This window comes from Symphalangus syndactylus, chromosome 1 (assembly GCF_028878055.3).
Source record: "Symphalangus syndactylus isolate Jambi chromosome 1, NHGRI_mSymSyn1-v2.1_pri, whole genome shotgun sequence".
Lineage (NCBI taxonomy): Eukaryota > Metazoa > Chordata > Mammalia > Primates > Hylobatidae > Symphalangus > Symphalangus syndactylus.
The window spans coordinates 92,861,105-92,880,369 of record NC_072423.2 but is presented as its reverse complement, the minus strand read 5'-3'; the positions used below and the strand labels follow the sequence as shown (position 1 = coordinate 92,880,369).

The window sequence follows — 19,265 nt, the reverse complement described above, 5'->3', positions numbered from 1 at the left end:
CACCGCCTCCGAGCCAGGGCACCCCAAGAACAGAGCTGACCCTCGGGGGCAAGGCCTGGGGAGGGGGTGAGCTGACCCTCGGGGTAAGGCCCGGGGAGGGGGTGGGCCGCTGAGACCACGTGTGCCCCGGACACCTGGCCCCTGGCCCAATGGGTTGCCAAGCCGAGAGTCAGCAGCAGAGATGACCGTAAAAGTTAAATCTTTCTATTTATTTCAAGAAAGAACAAGGCAAGTGGACTTGGACATTTTCTATGAAAACAGACAAACAGAAAATAGGACCAAGTAGTTAATCACATTCATCTCAACATTGAAGTTTCAAGGCACCTACAAGAAGGAGGCCAAAGGGCGGTTCGCAGTGCACTTTGGTTTGTGTTGTTGTCGTGGTGGTGGGTGTTTGTGTGTCTCGGTTTTCTGGAAACCCTTGCCTGGTGGTGAGGTTGGGAGCGAGGCAGGTGGGCATGAGGCCAAGCTGGTCTGGGCCCCGCAAAGCCGGGCCAGGTCAGCCATCTGGTCGCATGGCAGCGGGCGGTAGTGGGGATGGTCGGGCCCGTCACTCAGGCCCCTGAGACCACTTCCAAGAAAAAGAAAGGAGACAGTGCTGCACCCGGGTGGCTGATTCTGGAGATGAGGGAGGCTGGGGGGCATGGGAAGTGGGGGTACCGGCACAGGGGCCCCTTGGACATCAGACGGGACCTCGGTCACAGGCTTGGGAGAGATCAGGCCTGCTCCCCCTGACCTGGGCGGTTAGCTGGCGGGCTTCTTGCCTTCTGTGGAGCAGAAGGACCCACCTCATTCGCTAGGGGCTGGCCGAGGACCCCTCCCTGGTCTCCTCCTCCTCTTCAGACCACCGGGAAGGGGATGACGCTGTGTGCCACTCCAGAATGCTTTACAACGCCACATGAGATACAAATAACCTGTTAACATCCGGAAAGGAAATTACTGTTGGTGGCTCTTAAGACATTCCTCTGCCGTGTTTATAGGGGGTACGGGCTCTTTTAGATAACTTTCATCTTTGGCCTCCCTGTTCACACTTACCTCCTGGCTCCAGCCACAGAATCCCACAAGCACCCCTCTCTCTGGCTAGCCTATTTCGACGCCACACACCCACTCCACCCTCCGTCACCTCTCTCCACACTTCTCTCACTCTTGGATGACAAGCCCCGAACGCTGCGCCATGTGGCTTCCTCCCCATGGCTCTCAGCCTCTCCTTATGAGCTGGAAGGCACCAGGCAGGGTCCTCGGAACCCCCTGGTGGCTCGCTTTGGGTACCCAGATGGGCTGCTGGCGGTGTGGAAGTGCGTTGTGTTGGGGAAAAACAGTCTAAGGCTAGTTTTGGGGTTTTGTGGGGGTGTCTTCTCACCTGCGTACTCAGAACTTTTGAAAATGGGACTAGCCCGAGGACGGGTGGGCTCAGAACATTGCAAGCCTGCGTTCCATACAAGAAAGGTGAGAGAGGCCTGGAGCCGCCTGGCTCCAGGGAGATGAACCGCTGGCGGCCCCGCATCCGCCATGGCTTTGATTGTCGGTTTGTGGTGCGTTTGTTTTTTCCCCGTCTACAGAGGAAGCCGGATGAGTTCCTCCAGGTGGGTGGCTCCGGGTGCAGGGATTCTGCGGGGGTGGCAGGCAAGGCAGCAGGTGTCGCCTGGGATCTGGATTTCTTGCAGCGCCTCTGTGGGGCCCTCCCCCAAGTCTGTCCCCCTTGTCATCCACTCAAGGCAAGTCTTGGAGAAGGGAAACTGAGTCACCGACGCAGGTTGGGGCAGCCACTGGATCTCTCAGAGTGGCTACATTTCTCCATCTGGCTCACAGCTGGCGACACGTGGATCCAAGGCAGGGTGGAGCGAGGTGCTTCCGAGAGGTAAAGCTGCCGAGATGAGCCCCACTCTGTGCCAGCTGCTGGCGGGGCAGGTGCAGGACGAGAGAAGCCCGTTTGTTGCCAACACTCGTGCCTGGGCCATCCTCACTGAGTGGGCAGATGGCAACTGGGGAGGAAGTGAGAGGAGGAGGCGGCCTTGTTCCGTTGCTGGCAGAGAAAGGATTGAGTACCCCTGTGCGCCAGGCACTGTGCTGGGCCCCAGTGACCCTGGGAAGGGCAAGGTGCTCACTCTGACCATCTACCTTGATGAGATTTAGGGCTGGTGGAAGCAAAGACCTTCCTTTGAGGACTCTCTGGTCTTAGGCTTTGGGCTTTCAGGTGTAGGGAGGCGGGGGGGCCAGGGCACTGTGCCCGCTCAGATGGCCACAGTGCTTTGGGGGCTGGCTTTGTTAGGACGTGGGGCAGTCATCCCACCCACAGGTTGCCCTATGCCCTCAGCACACCCACACTCTCTCCTGGCACAGGCCGGGCATTTCAGTGACAAGGGGTGGGAGGGGACTGTGACAATGGTCTCAAAGAGCCAGGCCCTGGCCAGGGTCTCCAGTGGGTACCAGAAGCAGGAGCTGTCCCAAGCAGGGGTCTCTGGGGGAGATGTGGAGAAAAGATGAGGCTTTGGCCAGATGCGGTGGCTCATGCCTGTAATCCCAGCACTTTGGGAGGCCAAGGTGGGCGGATCACCTGAGGCTGGGAGTTCAATACCAGTCTGATCCACATGGAGAAACCCCGTCTCTACTAAAAATGCAAAATTAGCCGGGCGTGGTGGTGCACGCCTGTAATCCTAGCTAATCAGGAGGCTGAGGCAGGAGAATCACTTGAACCCGGGAGGCGGGGGTTGCGGTAAGCCGAGATTGCGCCTTTGCACTCCAGCCTGGGCAACAAGAGCAAAACTCCGTCTAAAAAAAAAAAGAAAAAGACCAGGCTTTTCTCTGTGGCTTCGGGGGTCTCCAGGCACACCTGCAAATCTGTTATGGTGAGAAAGGGGGCCTGAACCCCCCTTTTGGAATTTCCAAAACCAGGGAAAACCCACAGATTAAAAATGCTGAGGGAGGGGGAAGAGCAAAGGGAGGGGATGGAGAGCAAAAAGAATCTTTCTGTGAGTTTTTAAAAAGAAGCAAATATGGGCATTTCAGGCACCTACTTGGAACATTTCAAAAGAAACAGTAAATGCTTAAAACCACAGAGTGAAAAGTGCCCCAGGCGCCGTCCACCGGTGGTGATGGATGGATGGATACAGTGGCAGCAGCGGCAGCATGAGCGTGTTGGACTGCACGTGGGGTGGCCCTGGCTTAAGAGACAGGCCCAGGACGCAGCCTGGGCTTCGGAGCTGCAGGGCCCGGGAGGCGCTCTCTGTCAGCCCCTCCGGCGAGCCACAGGTGCTGAGTTTAGACTCTGGAAAGGGGGTGGCACGTATCTGTACTTTCTTGGTGCCTCTTGGACACTGCGGATGGGTATTTTGCAGCCTCTTTGCTGGCACAAGCGGCTCTTTGGTGGGGTGGGATGGTCTGGCTTCAGGACTGCCCTGACTTGGGGTTTTCAGGGGACACCAGTGACTTTGAGCAACATGGTGAACTTCTCTTGATATCTGCTCCCTTTCAGTGTCCTGGGGGATGAGAAAGCAAGGGTGGGAACCACGATCTTCTAGTCAAAGCACCAGATCTTGGGAGGAAAATATCTGCCACGTCCCCATCTAGTGCTTGAATGCTCCCAGTGACGGAGAGCTCACTGCCTGCTTCCTTTGCTAGGCTAGATTTTCTCTTCCCTGACCTTCAGTTTTCCCTTTACCCACTCCCCTTTTACTGGCCACAAGGAATGGATTGGAGACAGACCCACCCAGAACAAAGGAAGCAGAAAAGCCCACGGCTCTAGAGTCCTACTCTCTAAGGACTGGATGGGCCACTTGTCCCAGAGGCCTGAGCCCCTTTCCCTAGGGCAGTACTGGAGCCTCAAGCCTGAGTGCTCTGGCCCATTTGGTGTTGTCTTCAGAGAGCCTGGCTCCCCAGGGAGCCAAGCCAGGGCAGGTGCCCCACCTTGCACCCCCACCCCCCACCCCACCCATCGAGGCCCAGAAAGTCCCTGCTGTGCAGATAGCCACTTGGGGCAGGTTCATAAACCATGAAAAATCCCCCTTTCCCTTCACCTCCAAGGAGTTTAATCTCTCCTAATCAATTTAGCAGACTCGCTTGGTTGTAAACGGTAACGATTTGCATTTTTGAGCCTTTTTATCCCTCCTTAAGAAAAAAAAAATGCCTCCTCTCTGCACTCGGGAAGGCCGATGCACGGCTGCGAATCGCTTGTGAGTGCTCACCCTGGCGCCCATCCAGGGGCAGGCAGCAGCTGCCATCACCTGTGCTGATCGAGTATGAGGAGGCACGTGGACGCCGCCACTGACCCTGGCGGCGTCCTGGCCCTGAGAGCAGGGTCTGGCCCTTGGGGGCACAGGTCCCTGCGCCCGGCCCCTCCTGCCAGCACTGCCCCCGCTCTCCCCATTGCCCTCCCCGCCTCTTTGCTCCCTCTCTGCCGCATCCAATTCTCCTTGTTGTATTTTTCATAAGTGCGAGGCTCAGAAGCCCCAGCCTCCTCTCTGGCACGTTCAGCAGGAAGCAGGTTTCTGAAGTGGGCTGGCTTTGGGACTCGAGCTGCCATTTTCAAGGGGGAGGGTCTGCTCTTTCTCCTCCTCTCCTGGCTCCTTGGCTCTAGGGCCGGAGGTGAAGGAGGGAGGCACAGGTTCGGAGGCAGCCTTGGGTCCCGGCCTGTCCTCCGCTCAGGCCCTGACAAGCCCCTCCAACCCTTCAGGGATCCCTCACCTGACTTGGGCCAGCTAGAACCTTTCAGCACCAGCAGCGAAGAGAGGCCCCCACTTGGCCTCTGGAGCGCTAGTTTCTTGAGTGACGCTGGACCCCTCCCTAGCACAGCCCCCACTTTACAGAAGGGGAAACAGAGGCCATATTCTCACCAAACCCTCTTTCCCTGCACCGCTCGAGAAACATCTCCCCGACCCCCTCCCCAGCTCTCTGCCAGGCTTTGTTAGGACAGGGCGGGGCTGGGCTCAGAGGGAGGGTTTCCCGGACCCCCAGGGGAAGGAGAAGAGGCACACTGCAGGTGTGGGCTTTGGGCTTTGGGAGAGTCAGGTTGGGCCCCTCCTAGCTGCTGCCATCTTCCCAGGTGCTGTCCCCTCCCCTGCCAGCGTCACCCAGAGCCAGGAAGGTGCAATGCCCCTGCTCTTGGCTCCGGACCTGCATCCTGGCCCTGGGTCAGGGAAGCCCCGGCTGCTGCATGCACCATGTTACTGTGGAGCAAGCCCCAGCCTATTTAGAGAAGATGGAGGCTGTGGAGGGAGGCTGTGGGGAGGGGGAAGGAGAAAAGGGAAGAAAACGAGCTTTTGATGCACATCATGTCTGCGGAATTGAGTATGACTAATTAATAGATTTTATTTTTAGTAATCTCTTAAGCATTCCATACGTTGGGCCCCACGCCTGAGCTGAGCTTACAAGAGGCCTCATTCGCAAAATGCAAATGATTCCCGGCCTGCTGGTGCCTTCTCTCTCTCCTTCCTTGCCTTTTCTTTCCTTTCCTTTTTTTTTTTTTTTTTAGGGGAAATTTAAAGGAAAATTGCCATGTAATAGAAAAGAGATTCCAATCACTACATCTAATTACCACGAAGGGTAAACCACTTAACCAAAGAAGTGTCGTGGGCTTTTTTTATCTTTAACTTTAAACCTGCCTTAAATGCCACAAAATGTACTCATCAGTGCTGAGGCTGCTGAGGTTGTTCTGGCTACTTAGAGGCTGTGAGGGTCAGCCCAGCCACGGATGTTCCCTTGGAAATGTTGGCTGTGCACGGGAGCCCGGGAGAATTTAGACAGGCCCGGAGTTGGCATCCCAGGCCTTGTGTCCTCACACATGTCTGAGGCGTAGGGGAGGCTGGGTGTCCTAAAACATCTCCTATCTTGTGGTATGAGACCAGCTGGGAGGAGCTGGGCCAAGAGGGGATAGGGTTTCAGAATGGACCTAGCTTCTGGCCCCTCCCTGGCTGAGGGGGCTGTGACACAGCAGATATTTGGGGGCTTCCTCTGGGAAAGCCCAGAAAGGACCCTGGGAAGGTGTCAGGATAGCTAAGGAGCAGAAAAGATGAGAAAGTCAGCTCTAGAGCTGGGTCCCAGGGCCCTGACTGGGTGGAGCATCCACCTTCATCCACACTTAGAGCTCCAGGGGGCGGGTGATCCCCACGATGAGGAAGGCAGGGTCTGGTAAGAGGGGCCGAGCCCCGCCCTCGCCCAGTTAGTACAAGAACCAGGAGCAGGAGACTCGCGTGGTCCTGGGGCCCAAGGAGCTCTTCTGGGGCAGCTGCCAGGGGTCCTGCCTGCCTGGGCCTGCTCTGTGCAATGGGGGGGAGGAAAGCTCATCACCTAGGCCTTGTCTCGGAGGGCGTGGCTGGGCACAGGCTGGCTCCCAGCTCTGCCTGCTCTCTAGCACTAAGTCCCCCGCACTCCTGCCCCAGCCAAGCAGGACCTTCCCAAGCAGCTCTCACGGTCCAGGCCGCCTGCTGTCCCCAGATGCCTTCCTAGCCTCTAAGGGCATGAACTGACCTGTCTAGGGTGGGGAGAGGAGACAGGGGGACCCAGGTGAGGTGGGGACAGTGTGCTGGCAGCACTGTGTTGCAGATGGGCGGGACTTGGGGGAAGGCAGTGATCAGAGTGGTGCCCTTCAGGGAGGGGGGGGTCTCATTTTAGAATCAGCAGAGACCTGGGACTTCTGTCCCCTGTGCCACCATGGCACACCTCAGGCACACTCTCCTCCCAGACATCCCAGGTGGGCCCTTCTGCTCATCTCGGGGCTGGGAGGTCCATGGTCCACTGGGAGGACCTACTTGTTTTTTTTTTGAGATGGAGTCTCACTCTTTGCCCAGGCTGGAATGCAGTGGCGAAATCTCGGCTCGCTGCAGCCTCTGCCTCCGTGGTTCAAGCGATTCTCCTGCCTCAGCCTCCCGAGTAGCCGGGTAACAGGCGCCTGCCACTATGCCTGGCTAATTTTTGCATTTTTAGAGAGATGGGCTTTCACCATGTTGACCAGGCTGGTCTCAAACTCCTGACCTCAGAAAATCCGCTTGCCTCAGCCTCCCAAAGTGCTGGGATTACAGGCGTGAGCCACCACGCCCGGCCTGGGGCTGACTTTTATACAGACCTGACATTAAGGCCTGGGGAAATTTCTCTCTTGACCTTATTGTGTGAGAAAATGATTCAGGCAGGAAAAGGAAAAACACGTCTAGTTTCGAGTGAAACGTGCCCATGCTGCTCAGCTGTTCCCCAGGGCTGGGGAGTGGACCTATTTTGTGGGCTAGCCCCCCCAGGCCGCGCTGGGAGCCTGCGCCCATTTTTCTACTTTCCACGTGGCTGTCGTGTCCGCTCCTTTCAGCCCCATCTCCTCACTGAAGGCGCCGGTCGGGCCTTTTAACGTAACCCCTGCCCCGCTGCTGCTTCTGCCTTTGCTTTTCGCACGGCGGCAGAGGCCGTTTGAAAACAGCACCAACCAGGCGCTCCCAGCCCTCTCATCCTCCTGCCCTCGGACCAGCATCTCCTCTTTGACGTTCCTTTTCCTTGGCGCAGAACAAGCGGCACAATGACAGATGGTGACCCGGGCTCCCCGACTACTGGGACGCAGGCACGTCGGAACCCCAGGCTCCGCTCTTCCCCCCTCTCCAATTCGCTGTCATTATTTCATCATCGTTTTAATCTCATGGCTCACCACACTGCACTGTCAGTTGATAAATGAATGATAGCGACATGGATTCCAGAGTGAGGAAATAAAATCTTAACTCTTCTGAGGGCCCCAGTCAGGGCCCTTTCGGAGGCTGGCATTTTTAGAAAGAGATCTGGTCTCTCCCTCTAAAGCAAGAGTCCCAGGGGTGGGCCCAGCTGAGTTTTCTACTTTCAGGGAGGGACTGCCATCACCCAGGGTTTTTCCGAGAATTTTTCTTTTTCTGGGCTTTATTTGAGCAGCCATGGAAACCAATAGGTCTAATCAGCTGATATTAAAAAAAAAAAAAATCCCTGCGCTAATTACCCATCCTAGGAGGGAACATTCAGCACATGGTAAATGCTCAGAAAGTAGCTGTTAAGGTGATTGCACGTGGTGGGGGAGGGAGACGAGGACACTGGAATCAAATAAAGCTTTTATCTATATCAGAAAGGAGAGCAGCCCAGCGCTGGCCAAGCTGAGCTAGGATGGGACTGGCAGCCCCAGCTGTGACACCTCCCTAAGCCACCCGTCTGAGACATACACACCTCAGCCTTTAGGAACAGCAGTAGCCCCCGGAGACCAAGTCTCCTCCCCCACCTCACTCCCATCCCCAACACATCGTCTACTTACTCAAGGATTTCTAGGAGAAAGCAACACTTTCGCAATTCTATTGTTCAGGAAATGGTAAGAACTGACCCAAGAAGAATGGTAAGGACCGCGCATGTGGCTCTATCTACCCATCTGTACTTAGAGACACCGCGACAGGGATAGACAGGCAGACAGATGCACCTCCAGGTGGCAGGGAAAGCTACGGCTTCCGCCGGGGCTTCTACGGAGCATGTTGCATGGAACTGAAGAGGGCTTCAGCCTAGGAAAAAAAAGTTTGTTGTTTTTTTTTTAATCGACTACATGATTGTTCAAAGAATGCAGTGAAAGACGCCATGTTTCTGCAAATCTGCAAGGGAAATGGTATGGAATGAGCCAGGGGAGAGATTTCAGGACCATATCTCCAGGGCAAAAGATCTTTTCTTCCCTCTCTCCTTTGTGAGGAGCCTGAAAACCTTCCATCGCGTTGCCAGCGAGTGGCCAGCGGTGGGAGAGCTGCGTGGGAGCTTTGAGAGCCGGCTGCTTCTCCCTGGCAGTTCCTTTGTGATGGCCCTGAACAGAGCATGAGGTGTTCACAGATGTTGTACAGGTAGTATCCTTCCAGTTCAGGGGGAAAAAAAGCAAAACAAAACCCAACCCAGCCCTTCCTGCGATATTATTTTTAGTCTTTCCCTCCCCAACTGGCATAACTCAGTATAAATTATGTCTTCAACAATGTCGAATTCCCCCTTCTGCCTTCTATTCTTTAAAAAAAAATGTCACTGTTGTGTTCTACAAAATCGTCAGCCCTCCCCAAACTTTGCTTTCTGCGGGGGAAGTCACCCGTGGAATTTCTCTTCCTTGCTCTCTCGGATTGCAGCAGGCTGAGCAAAGCCACGTGGCCATGCCAGGGCAGCTGGGGCTGAGGTGGGGCAGCCCGGGTGGGCAGGCATCATGTGTAGGAGTAGTCTATGTCGGGGATGCCACCATCCCGGTAGCCCCGCGTGGTGCCGTAGCCAATGGTGTGTGTGGCCTTGCAGAGGCTGCTGCCGTTGGAGGGGAAGATGGTGTGGACCACGTACTCATCTTTGGCGCGGTACGGGTTGATGGGCAGCATCTGCAGCCCGGGGCCACGGATTTCCAGGATGGAGTTGTCCTTCTTGGTCCCTGACTCCATATAGTCATCCTTTTTCCTGCTGCCCCGGTTGTAGGCCCTCTCCCGGGTCAGCAGCTCGCCAGCCTGGTGCACGTACCAACAGATGGCCCCCAGGACCAGGAAGAGGAAGACCAGAGCCACGGCCCCGCCGATGATGCCGGCCAGGGGCAGGCTCACCATGGGGCCGGCGTTCTGCTCCTGGTTGAGCGTGGTGGTAGGGCCGTAGCTGTCGGCCGTCTCTGCCTTGGCACACACGGGTGTCTCATCAGCTACGTAGGCATTGCCGGTCTCCATGGTGACCATGCAGATGATGTAGGTGGACTTGGGCTCCAGGGCCGTCAGCAGGTACTCTGTCTTGTCCCCCTGCACCAAGGTCTCCGTGATAGAGCCCACAGCCGGGCTGTGGCCCAGGCGCAGCCAACTGAGCCGGAAAGAGGAGGCGGGGAGCGTGGCCTTCCACGTGATGCGGATGGAGTCTGCCGTCAGGGCCTTCACGTGGATGGCCAGGGTCTTGGCGCCATCACCTGTGGCCATGGGGTAGTCAATGTTGGAGTCAGGGAGGCGCAGCCCTGGCCTTTTGGCCTTGAGGGTAAACAGGGAACCCTGGGGCGTGGTGGCGGAGGCATGGTTGCTGGCCGTGGTCTTGGTGGCCGCGTTGGCCATGCCGCCCTGCGACCCCGTCTCAAAACACTCATCCATCTCGCTGGTAATGTCCTTGATGGCCATGCCCCGGACCTTCTCAGGGCCCTGGCACATGAGGCCCCGCACGTTGACCACGGCTGCCCGTGCCTTCACCCAGTCCCGCAGCCACATGAGGTTGCAGCCGCAGAACCAGGGGTTGTTCCTGAGCAGCAGCTGGGCCAGGTTCCCCAGGTCGTCGAACAGGCCACGGGGCAGCGTGGTCAGGTTGTTGTTGGACAGGTCCAGCCGCTCCAGCTCACGCATCTTGGCCAGCGTGTTGTAGGGGATGTGGCTGATGGCATTGTCCTGCAGGTAGAGCTTCTGCAGGTGGGCACTGGGCAGGTTGAGGGGTGGCGCGGCCAGTGAATTGCGCACCAGCGAGAGCTCCGTGAGGTTCTGCAGGCGGCTGAAGGTGTCGTCAGCGATGCGCTGGTTGGCCAGCAGGTTACCATCCAGCACCAGGCGCCGCAGGCTGTTGAGGCCCTTGAAGGCATGCAGCGGGATGGTGGAGATGCGGTTGTCATCCAGCCGCAGCTCCTCCAGCGTGTGCGGCAGCCCCGAGGGGATGCTGCTCAGGTGGTTCCGGCTCAGAAAGAGCAGTTTGAGCTGTTTGCTGTCGGCGAAGGCGTCCTCCTCAATGCTGACGGTGGACACAGAGTTGTCATCCAGGTGCAGCTTCTCCAGCAGCGGGATGCGGGCCAGCGAGTCCCTGGCGATGGTGCGCACGTTGTTGTCCTGCAGGTGCAGCTCCCGGAGGGAGCGGGGCAGGTTGATGGGGAACTCATCCAGGTCATTCTCGTATAGGTAGATGACCTGCACGTTGACCTTGGTCTTGAGGTCCTGGGGAATGCCGGCATTGTTGATCTGGTTGTTCTGCAGGTAGAGGGTGGTGGCGTCGTCAGGGATATCCGCGGGGATGGATGTGAGTCCCCGGTCGTTGCAGTAGATGAAGCCGTTGTCGCAGCGGCACACCGAGGGGCAGGTGGTGCTGTCGATGACCTCCGTCAGGAAGGCGATGAGCCCGTAGCAGAGGAACAGCCAGTCCCGCAGGTCCATGGTGGCTGTGGTCATCACGACGGTGGCCGTGACAGTGGCAGTGGGTGTGGTAGTGGCAGTGGCGGTGGGGTGTGCCACCACCATGGTGGATGGCTGGGGGCGTCCGGCCCTACCTGGCCTGGAGCCTGAATACCTGCAAGGAGCACAGGACAGGGGCAGTGAGAGGGAGGCGGTGACAGCGACCCCAGGAGTGAATCGTGCATTCCCTCCCACGTGCCAGCCTGCACCAAGGGGTGACCGAAGTCCGGTCCTGCAGGGTGAGGTCAAGCTGGAGGAGCGGCCTTTGTGCCAGGTTTATGCCGCAGGTGATTGCTCCTGCCAAGGTCAGACTCTAACAACATCTGGCTAACGTTAAATCGTATCAGGAGCCAAGAGGCTGCCCATTAATGAGACCTGTGCTGCTGTGGCCCTCCTGGAATGTGATCCGGAGCCTCAGGGAGGTTAATTTAGTGAGAGCCATGCGGCAGGTTTGGTTTCTTCTCTCAAGACTTCACACAAAGCCACTTTATGGCCAACGCTAAAGGTACCAGTCAATATGGATGGGATGGATTTAGGGCGTGTTTTATGGATTCATAGCTGCTGTTTCCCTGGCACTGCACGAGGAGCAAGCATTGCTGTCTGGCTCGGACCCAGGGTTCAAAAGGAAAGCTTGTTTCTGGAAGGCCCAGGAGCTCAAAAGGGGGGCGTCGCCAGAACCTGCGGGAACGAAGCTGTCAGTGCCATCATTGGTGAGGAGTGGAGAGCAGGGAGCTTCATTGTCTGGTGTTAAAACAACATGTCCTGTTGTCACTCGTACATTCTACAGACAGAAGAATGAGGTGTCAACCGAATCACTTTCTCATGTATTTACAGAAATCTCTTTTCATCAGAGGTGCCTCCCTGGCCCTGGGTTCCGAGCTATGTGGGAAATTATCCCACACCTTGCCCCTTTCTCAAATCATAAACTTTCAGCTATTCAAAAAAAAAAAAAAAAAGCGGTCTGTTTTCTTGCATTTAAAGGAATGAGACAAATAAAAGGAGGGAGGCATCGCATCTGTACTCTGAGGGAATTGGCTGCAAGGTGTAATTTTGGATTTCACAAATGGAAAAATTGCAGCATAGATTTTTCTTATATTATTTTACTGTTCATAGTGGTAAAAAAAATCAATTAAAGAGAAATTGTCTTTCAGTCTCAGTGAGGAAGGTGTCTTCATGCAGCCAGCAAAAGTCTGCTGTAAAACACTGGGTTCACGGAGGCTTTTCAATGATGGGACATGATGGCCTCTTGGAGCCTGAAGTCCCAGCCTGGGAGGGCAGCCCTGGTGTGCAGAGCAGAGCCGGCACCTGCTCACTGAGCCAGCAGGGACCTTACTTTCATGCCCCAGGGACTGAACATCTCTGTTTCTCAACCAGGCCGAACTTTCTGTCTTCTCTGTCCTTCTCTGTTCCTGAGCTGCTTTTTCTTTCCATCGAGCAAGCCACTCTTGCAGGACCCAGCTCAAATGTTACCTCCTCTGCTAGGTTTTCCTGAGGCCCCAGATAAAGCTTCCCTCTGCTCTCCCCATCCATCTGTCCACCCTCCCATCCACCTACCATCCATTCATCCATCTGTCCACCATCCATCCATCCATCCATCCATCTGTCCATTCATCCGTCCATCCATTCAGGCATGCACCTGTCCATCCATCCATCTATCATCCATCTACCTGTCCATCCATCCATCCATCCACCTGTCCATCCATCCATCCATCCATCCATGCATCCACCTGTCCATTCATCCATCCATCCATTCAGGCATGCACCTGTCCATCCATCCATCCATCCATGTATCCACCTGTCCATCCATCCATCCATCCATCCATCCATCCATCCATCCATCCATCTGTGTATCAATCCATGCATCCACCTGTCCATCCATCCATCCATCCATCCATCCATCCATCCATGCATCCATCCATCCATCCATCCATCCATCCATCCATCCATCCATCCACCTGTCCATTCATCCATCCCTCCATTCTGGCATGCACCTGTCCATCCATCCATCCATCCATCCATCCATCCATCCATCCACCCACCATGCATCTATCCATCCATCCATCCATCCATCTGTATATCAATCCATGCATCCATGTGTCCATCCATCCATCCATCCATCCACCTGTACATTCATCCATCCATCAATTCAGGCATGGACTTGTCCATCCATCCATCCATCCATTCATCCATCCATCTATGTATCAGTCCATGCATCTACCCGTCCATCCATTCATCTATCCACCTGTCTATTCATCCATCCATCCATTCATGCGTGCACCTGTCCATCCATCCATCCATCTGTCCACCATCCTTCCATTGTGCATCTACCTGTCTATCCATCCATCCATCCATGCATGTATCAATCCATGCATCCACCTGTCCATCCATCCATCCATCCATCCATCCACCCATCCATCCATCCATCCATCCATCCATCCATCCATCCATCCATCCATCATGCATCCAACAGAGCTTTATTGAGCATCTACTATATTCCAGGCCCTGTTGTAGCCACTTGAGATTCCATTCTGATGGGATGGATGATAGTTCACACTATAATAAAGACTTTGCTAAGAACTTTCCTAATATTTGAGTCATTTAACCCTCCCAGCAAACATGAGGTCAGTGCCCTTAATCCCATTTAACAGATGAGAAAACTGAAGCTCAGAGATCTTAACTTACTCAAGACTACCTGAGAACCAGGTAGGAGGAACCCAGGCCATCTGGGGAGGAGGCCAGAATCTTGGCAATCTTGAGGCTTGCAGCACTCTGTGGGTTGCAGGTCACACTGTTTGGTGACTGGTGTTTTCATGTCACCAAACTGCAAGGGCAGGGACTGTGGCCAAGCTTGGCTTTGCATCGGTGACCACCCAACGACAGAATGGGCCCTGCCATGGTGAATGTCTCTGCCACTCACCCCTGCACACTCAAACGCTCCCTTCACACTTACAGGGTCTCTGCCCAGGCAGCCACCACAGTCATCAAGGTGGCTGCCAAGGCGCTATGCAATCCTATGTGGCACCCCTGTTGGCCTCATCCACTCCATTCCCCTCTCACTGACTGCAGCAGCCAGGCACCCCCCGGTATCCCCAGGGCCCTTGCACGTGTTATGCTCTCTGCCCGGACAGCTCATCCCCAGATCCATGCCTGCATCTCCTTCCAGTGAGGCCTTTCCTGGGCACTCTATCGAGAATTATAACTCCCAGATACTCCTCTCAGTTCCTTGCTTGCCTATAGTATTTACCACCAACTAACACACTACGTGTTTTGTCTTTTTTGTTTTGTTTTGTCTTGTTTTGTTTTTTGAGATGGAGTCTTGCTCTGTCACCAGGTGGGAGTGCAGTGGAGTGATCTTGGGTCACTACAACCTCTGCCTCCCAGGTTCAAGCAATCCTCCTGCTTCAGCCTCCTGAGTAGCTGGGACTACAGGTGCGCACCACTGTGCCCAGCTAATTTTTTGTATTTTTAGTAGAGACGGGGGTCTCACCATGTTGGCCAGGATGGTCTTGATCTCTAGTCCTCATGATCCACCTCCCTGGGCCTCTCAAAGTGCTGGGATTACAGGTGTGAGCCACCGCGCCTGGCCCTTTTTTGTTTTTATTGTCTGTCTCCCCACTAGAAGGTACGCTCTACAAGGGCAGGGATTTGTGCATCTTATTCATGGTGTTTCCCACGTGGCAGATGCTCACTGAAGATTTCAAAGGAGAAACTGTGATGGACTCGTTCTGTAGATGAGGGAACAGAGGCACAGAGACCTGTCCATGGTCCCCTGGCAGGAGGAGGTGGGGTCTGGATTCCACCCCAGGGCTGTGTGGCTGCAGGACCCCAGTGCTTGACTCCACACCGCTAAGGGCTGTGAGTCCCTAGCCAGCCCAGACACAGTCCTGCGGCCCAGGCTGAGCATTCTCAGACCTTCATGGAGGTGCCCACTCTCCCGTGAGCCTCCTGCTTCCTTTGCCCGGGGCATCCCAGGCTGCCCTGGCCCTTATCTGACCACCTCACCTTTCATTACATCGGGGACTGGGAAGGACACTGGCCCAGATCGTGGGAGAGGATGGGCTTGAAGGCCAGGTCAGCATGCAGAGCTAGACACATCAGCCTCTGGAGGATCAGGAAAAGCCTAGGCAGTGGGTTGACCTCTCTGGCCAGACCTCACCCACTCCCCTTCACAGGCAAGGGTGCAGAGGTTGCCGCCTACACACAGGTCCACAGCCCTCATTTCACAGCCCAGCAGCCTGAGACTCAGAGACATGAGGGGCCCAGCCAAGGTCACAGCCAGCCCAGACTTCCCACTGCACATCTGTCCCTTCTGCACCAAGCCAGGCCCATGAAGGTTATGGAGCCGGAGGTCCTGCCTCAAGCCACTTATGAGCAGGCAGGTAGCACAGGGCAATGCTAGAGACAGGAAGACACAGGCCTGCTCACGGGTCACCTTGCCTCAGTCTCCAGGGTCAAGTCTGAGTCTAGGAGCACCTCTGCCAGGGGGCCCCCAGCATCTGGCTGGAGGATTACCCCCTACCTGGTCTGTTGGCTGCTGAGTCCTGGCATAAGGGATACAGGTGGCCTTTGTACTCAGCTGTTTCTGAGCAGTGCCCTAAGTAGGGGGCAAACTTGTTAAGGCCAAAGCCAAGGCAAGCCACCGCATTCCCTGGCATGGACATCTGTTCCCAGCACCCGCTCAGCTCATGGCCACAGTCCTCAGCCTTCAGAGGCTTCAGCATCATAATAGAGTCTAAATTGCACCTTTCAGAGATGCTTGATGGATAACCAAGAAGCATTTGGGAGGCAGGGACCCAAGGCCTTTCCGCTCCACTGTCCGTAGGCCTCATCCATCTTGGCCAGAGGCTTCCCTGCCGCCCCCATCCCCAAGGCCAGCCTGAGGCTGAGCCCTCTGGCTCCAGGAAAGTAGGGCGGGACTTGGCGGGGGGAGGAAGATAGCATGCCTCACCAGAGGAGTCTTTAATTGCCTGGGTGCCTGGTTGCCTTTTTATTCCCTTGTTGTGTGTTTCATAGTTTATGCGGCCATCAAATTAAACCTGGTAAATCACCCATCTTTTATGGGATCGCTTGTCACCCTTGCGTGGATCCCTCAGACTTCAGCGTGGTGTGAGTTACGACCTGCCAGCTCCATGACTGACAGCCGGATCCTTGGCGGGCCACAAGGGTGGGAGAAGTGAGTGGTGGGATGGCTCAGGCTGTAGGTGTCCAGGACTCCTCCGCTTAGCTGGGGGCCCTGGGGCATTATTCTTGGCATTATTCTTGGCTGTATCAGTCATTGGCCCCTGCCAACCTCCAGGACAGAGAGGCCTGAGTTCAAGTCCTGCCTCTGCCACTTTCAGGTCGTATGATTTCTTTTTTTTTTTTTTTTTTGAGACAGGGTCTCACTCTGCCACCCAGTCTGGAATGCAGTGGCTCGATCATGGCTCACTGCAGCCTCGATCTCCCCAGGCTCAGGTGATCCTCCCACCTCAGCCTCCTGCGGAGCTGGGACCACGGCCTGTACCACCACACCCGGCTAACTTTTCTATTTTTTGCAGAGATGGGGTTTTGCTCTGTTGCCCAGGCTGGTCTTGAACTCCTAGGCTCAAGCAATCCGCCCACTTCAGCATCCCAAAGTGCTGAGATTATAGGCGTGAGCCACCACGCCGGGCCTCAGGCTGTGTTATTTTGAGTAAGCTGCTTGCCCTCTCTGAGCTTTGATTTCCTCATCTATAAATGTGGTCATAATAGGGGCCCTTACATGGGAACTTACAATTCAGGATTCAGACATTATATGTGCAGAGTACCCCCTCCTGAGTGCGATCTGGATGCCCCCAACACATCCAGTTTAAAAGCTGCCCCAAATCTCTGCCTCCCCAGACACACAGCCTAGCTTCTGCAGTAGTTGCCCGTCTCTACTCCCCTGCTCCTGCTGTGCCTTCAGGACAGGCTGACCCCTTATCAGCCTCTGTGAAGCTGAGATGTTGCCCCCCGCCCACCTCAAACTGTGTGGGTGCAACCCTGCCCCTCCCCCAAGCCATGCTGGCAGCCTTGACCCTATGTCTGGGCCGCACAGAGCTGGTGGATGGGGCCATCAACCATCCCCTCCTGTGGGGCCGCACCAGCCTCCCATGGGAGGCCCTCCAGGCTGGGGGCAGGGTGGAGGAGTCCGGGGAGGTAAGAGGGTTTTAAATGGGCCTTCGTCACCAGGTCATCCAGTGGCCAGAAATAGTTCCCTACCTCCTCCACGCCACACTCACTCCCACCCCTGAGAAGTCCTGAGGCTTCTGTCCCCCCTCTTTCCACCCCCTCTGCAGCCCTCCCCAGAAGCTGTGCTCAAGGTGCTTTAGACCCTTTGTGGAGCTGCTGCCCAGTGTCACGAGTGGGGAGAGGCCAGCAGCCTCCCGAGTTTCCCAGGTCTGGGGGAGCAGTAGGGAAGCTGAGTGTGGGTGTCTGCACCCAACTGCAAAGCCTTTATAAGCCAGTGACACCAAGCTTCTTCCCCACCCCTCGTGGTGGCTTGTGGCCCACTGTCTGCTGCTCAGCCTTTGCTGGGGATCCTGCTGCTGGCTCCTGGCCCTCATGGAACCTGGGGATGCTATTTTCTATAACAGACATGTCCCAGGAGCTTCTGGAAGCCAGCAAGGAAACAGCCCCCCATCCCTGTTTGGCCTCGCTCCCAGGTCTCATCTTTCTCCTGCCCCATCCCTGGGATGGGGGCATCTCAGGCAGGGCCAGGCGGGGAGAGGAAGTGTCCTGCATGTAAACTCTGTGTGTAGGAAAGACAAGCACATGCTCACGTGCATGGATGCTGGTCACGTCTCCCCCACCCCCACTTGCCCCTCAGCTTCCTTCCTGCCCACCTGCCTGCCGCTGTCCTCAGGAATCTGGCTGCCCATGTGGCCTGGCACTGGTATGTGGCCTGGCACTGGCGTGTGGCTGCTGCAGTCCCTGGGGTCCTTTGGTTTTTCCCCCACTTCGCAGCCCCCAGGTGGGGTCCCTTGCAGGTGTCTTTCCCCTGCCAGTCCCTCCCTTCAGCAATAATTCATGTGTCTCCCTTAAACCTTGCCGGGCCTTCAAGTCCTCACTGAGAATGCTGTGCAGGCAGACTGTGGGCAGAAGCAGTTTCTCAGCCCCAGAGCGGGAAAGGCCAGTGGGACCCCAGTCCCACCTCCCACTAGACAGGAAGCCCTACCAAGGCACAGTCATCTCAAGCTCTGTGATGGGGCTTCAGCAAACCTTTGTTTAAATTAATGAGAGACCCCAACTTCCTGGGGGCTCAACTGCAAACAAGACAGAGAGGGAAGAGGGCCAGGAGGTAGACAGGGCAGGCCGCTGCCTCCTGGTGCTCAGGGAGACCCAGGGAGAGCTCCCCTCCTTCTCGCCAGGAAGCCCCTTTCCTGTGAAGGCAAGTAGCCCAGTGGTCTGCCTGGCTCAACCAAGCTGCTCAGCCTACTGTGGGGTGGCCTTGGGTCTCAAGTCTTTTTTTTTTTTTTTTCTTTTTTTGAGACAGAGTTTCGCTCTTATTGCCCAGGCTGGAGTGCAATGGTACGATCTCAGCTCACCACAACCTCCGCCTCCTGGGTTCAAGCGATTCTCCTGCCTCAGCCTCCCGCGTAGCTGGGATTACAGGCATGGCTGGGATTACAGGCATGCACCACCACGCCCGGCTAATTTTGTATTTTTAGTAGAGACGCGGTTTCTCCATGTTGGTCAGGCTGGTCACTAACTCCCGACCTCAGGTGATCTGCCCGCCTCGGCCTCCCAAAGTGCTGGGATTACAGAGGTCTCAAGTCTTTATCTGCAAAATGTGACCATAAATGATCTACTTCCCTGGGCTCTTGTGAAGATAAAATAAGGTTACTTTCAATGTTTAGCAGAGTCATATTCAGAATGAGGGAACTATTACCATTACTAGCAATGAGCCATGCTTCCCCGAGCCCCAGACATGAACTGCAGGAAGGGAGGGGAGCCTTGAGTCGTGTGAGTGGGGCTTTTCCAAGCCCTAGTTCAGGCAGATGCCCCAGGGACTGCAGGCCCACCAGAGGCATCTCCTTAGGGCAGGGGCTAGATGCCATGACCCTCAAGGACCTTCTAACCCCAGTTCCTGCCAGGGCAGGGTGCCAGCCAGCCACACCCATCACCCTAAACAGCTTTGCTCCTGGATCCCATCCACTG

General features: G+C 55.8%; 2 protein-coding genes across 6 annotated transcripts in view; one reads left to right on the top strand and one right to left on the bottom strand.

Moving 5' to 3' along the window:
* MACROD1 (mono-ADP ribosylhydrolase 1) overlaps positions 1–19,265 on the top strand; it is a 169,643-nt gene that overhangs the window by 40,492 nt on the left and 109,886 nt on the right. The gene's annotated exons all lie outside the window — the stretch shown is intronic.
* Positions 8,490–19,265, bottom strand: part of FLRT1 (fibronectin leucine rich transmembrane protein 1) — an 83,632-nt gene continuing 72,856 nt past the window's right edge. For all 3 annotated transcript variants that reach the window (XM_055232667.2, XM_055232739.2, XM_055232818.2), the window contains exon 3: positions 8,490–11,223. In XM_055232667.2, the coding sequence (XP_055088642.1) occupies positions 9,150–11,174 (2,025 nt within the window). In that variant the 5' untranslated portion in view covers positions 11,175–11,223 and the 3' untranslated portion in view covers positions 8,490–9,149. The remainder of the gene's footprint in view (positions 11,224–19,265) is intronic.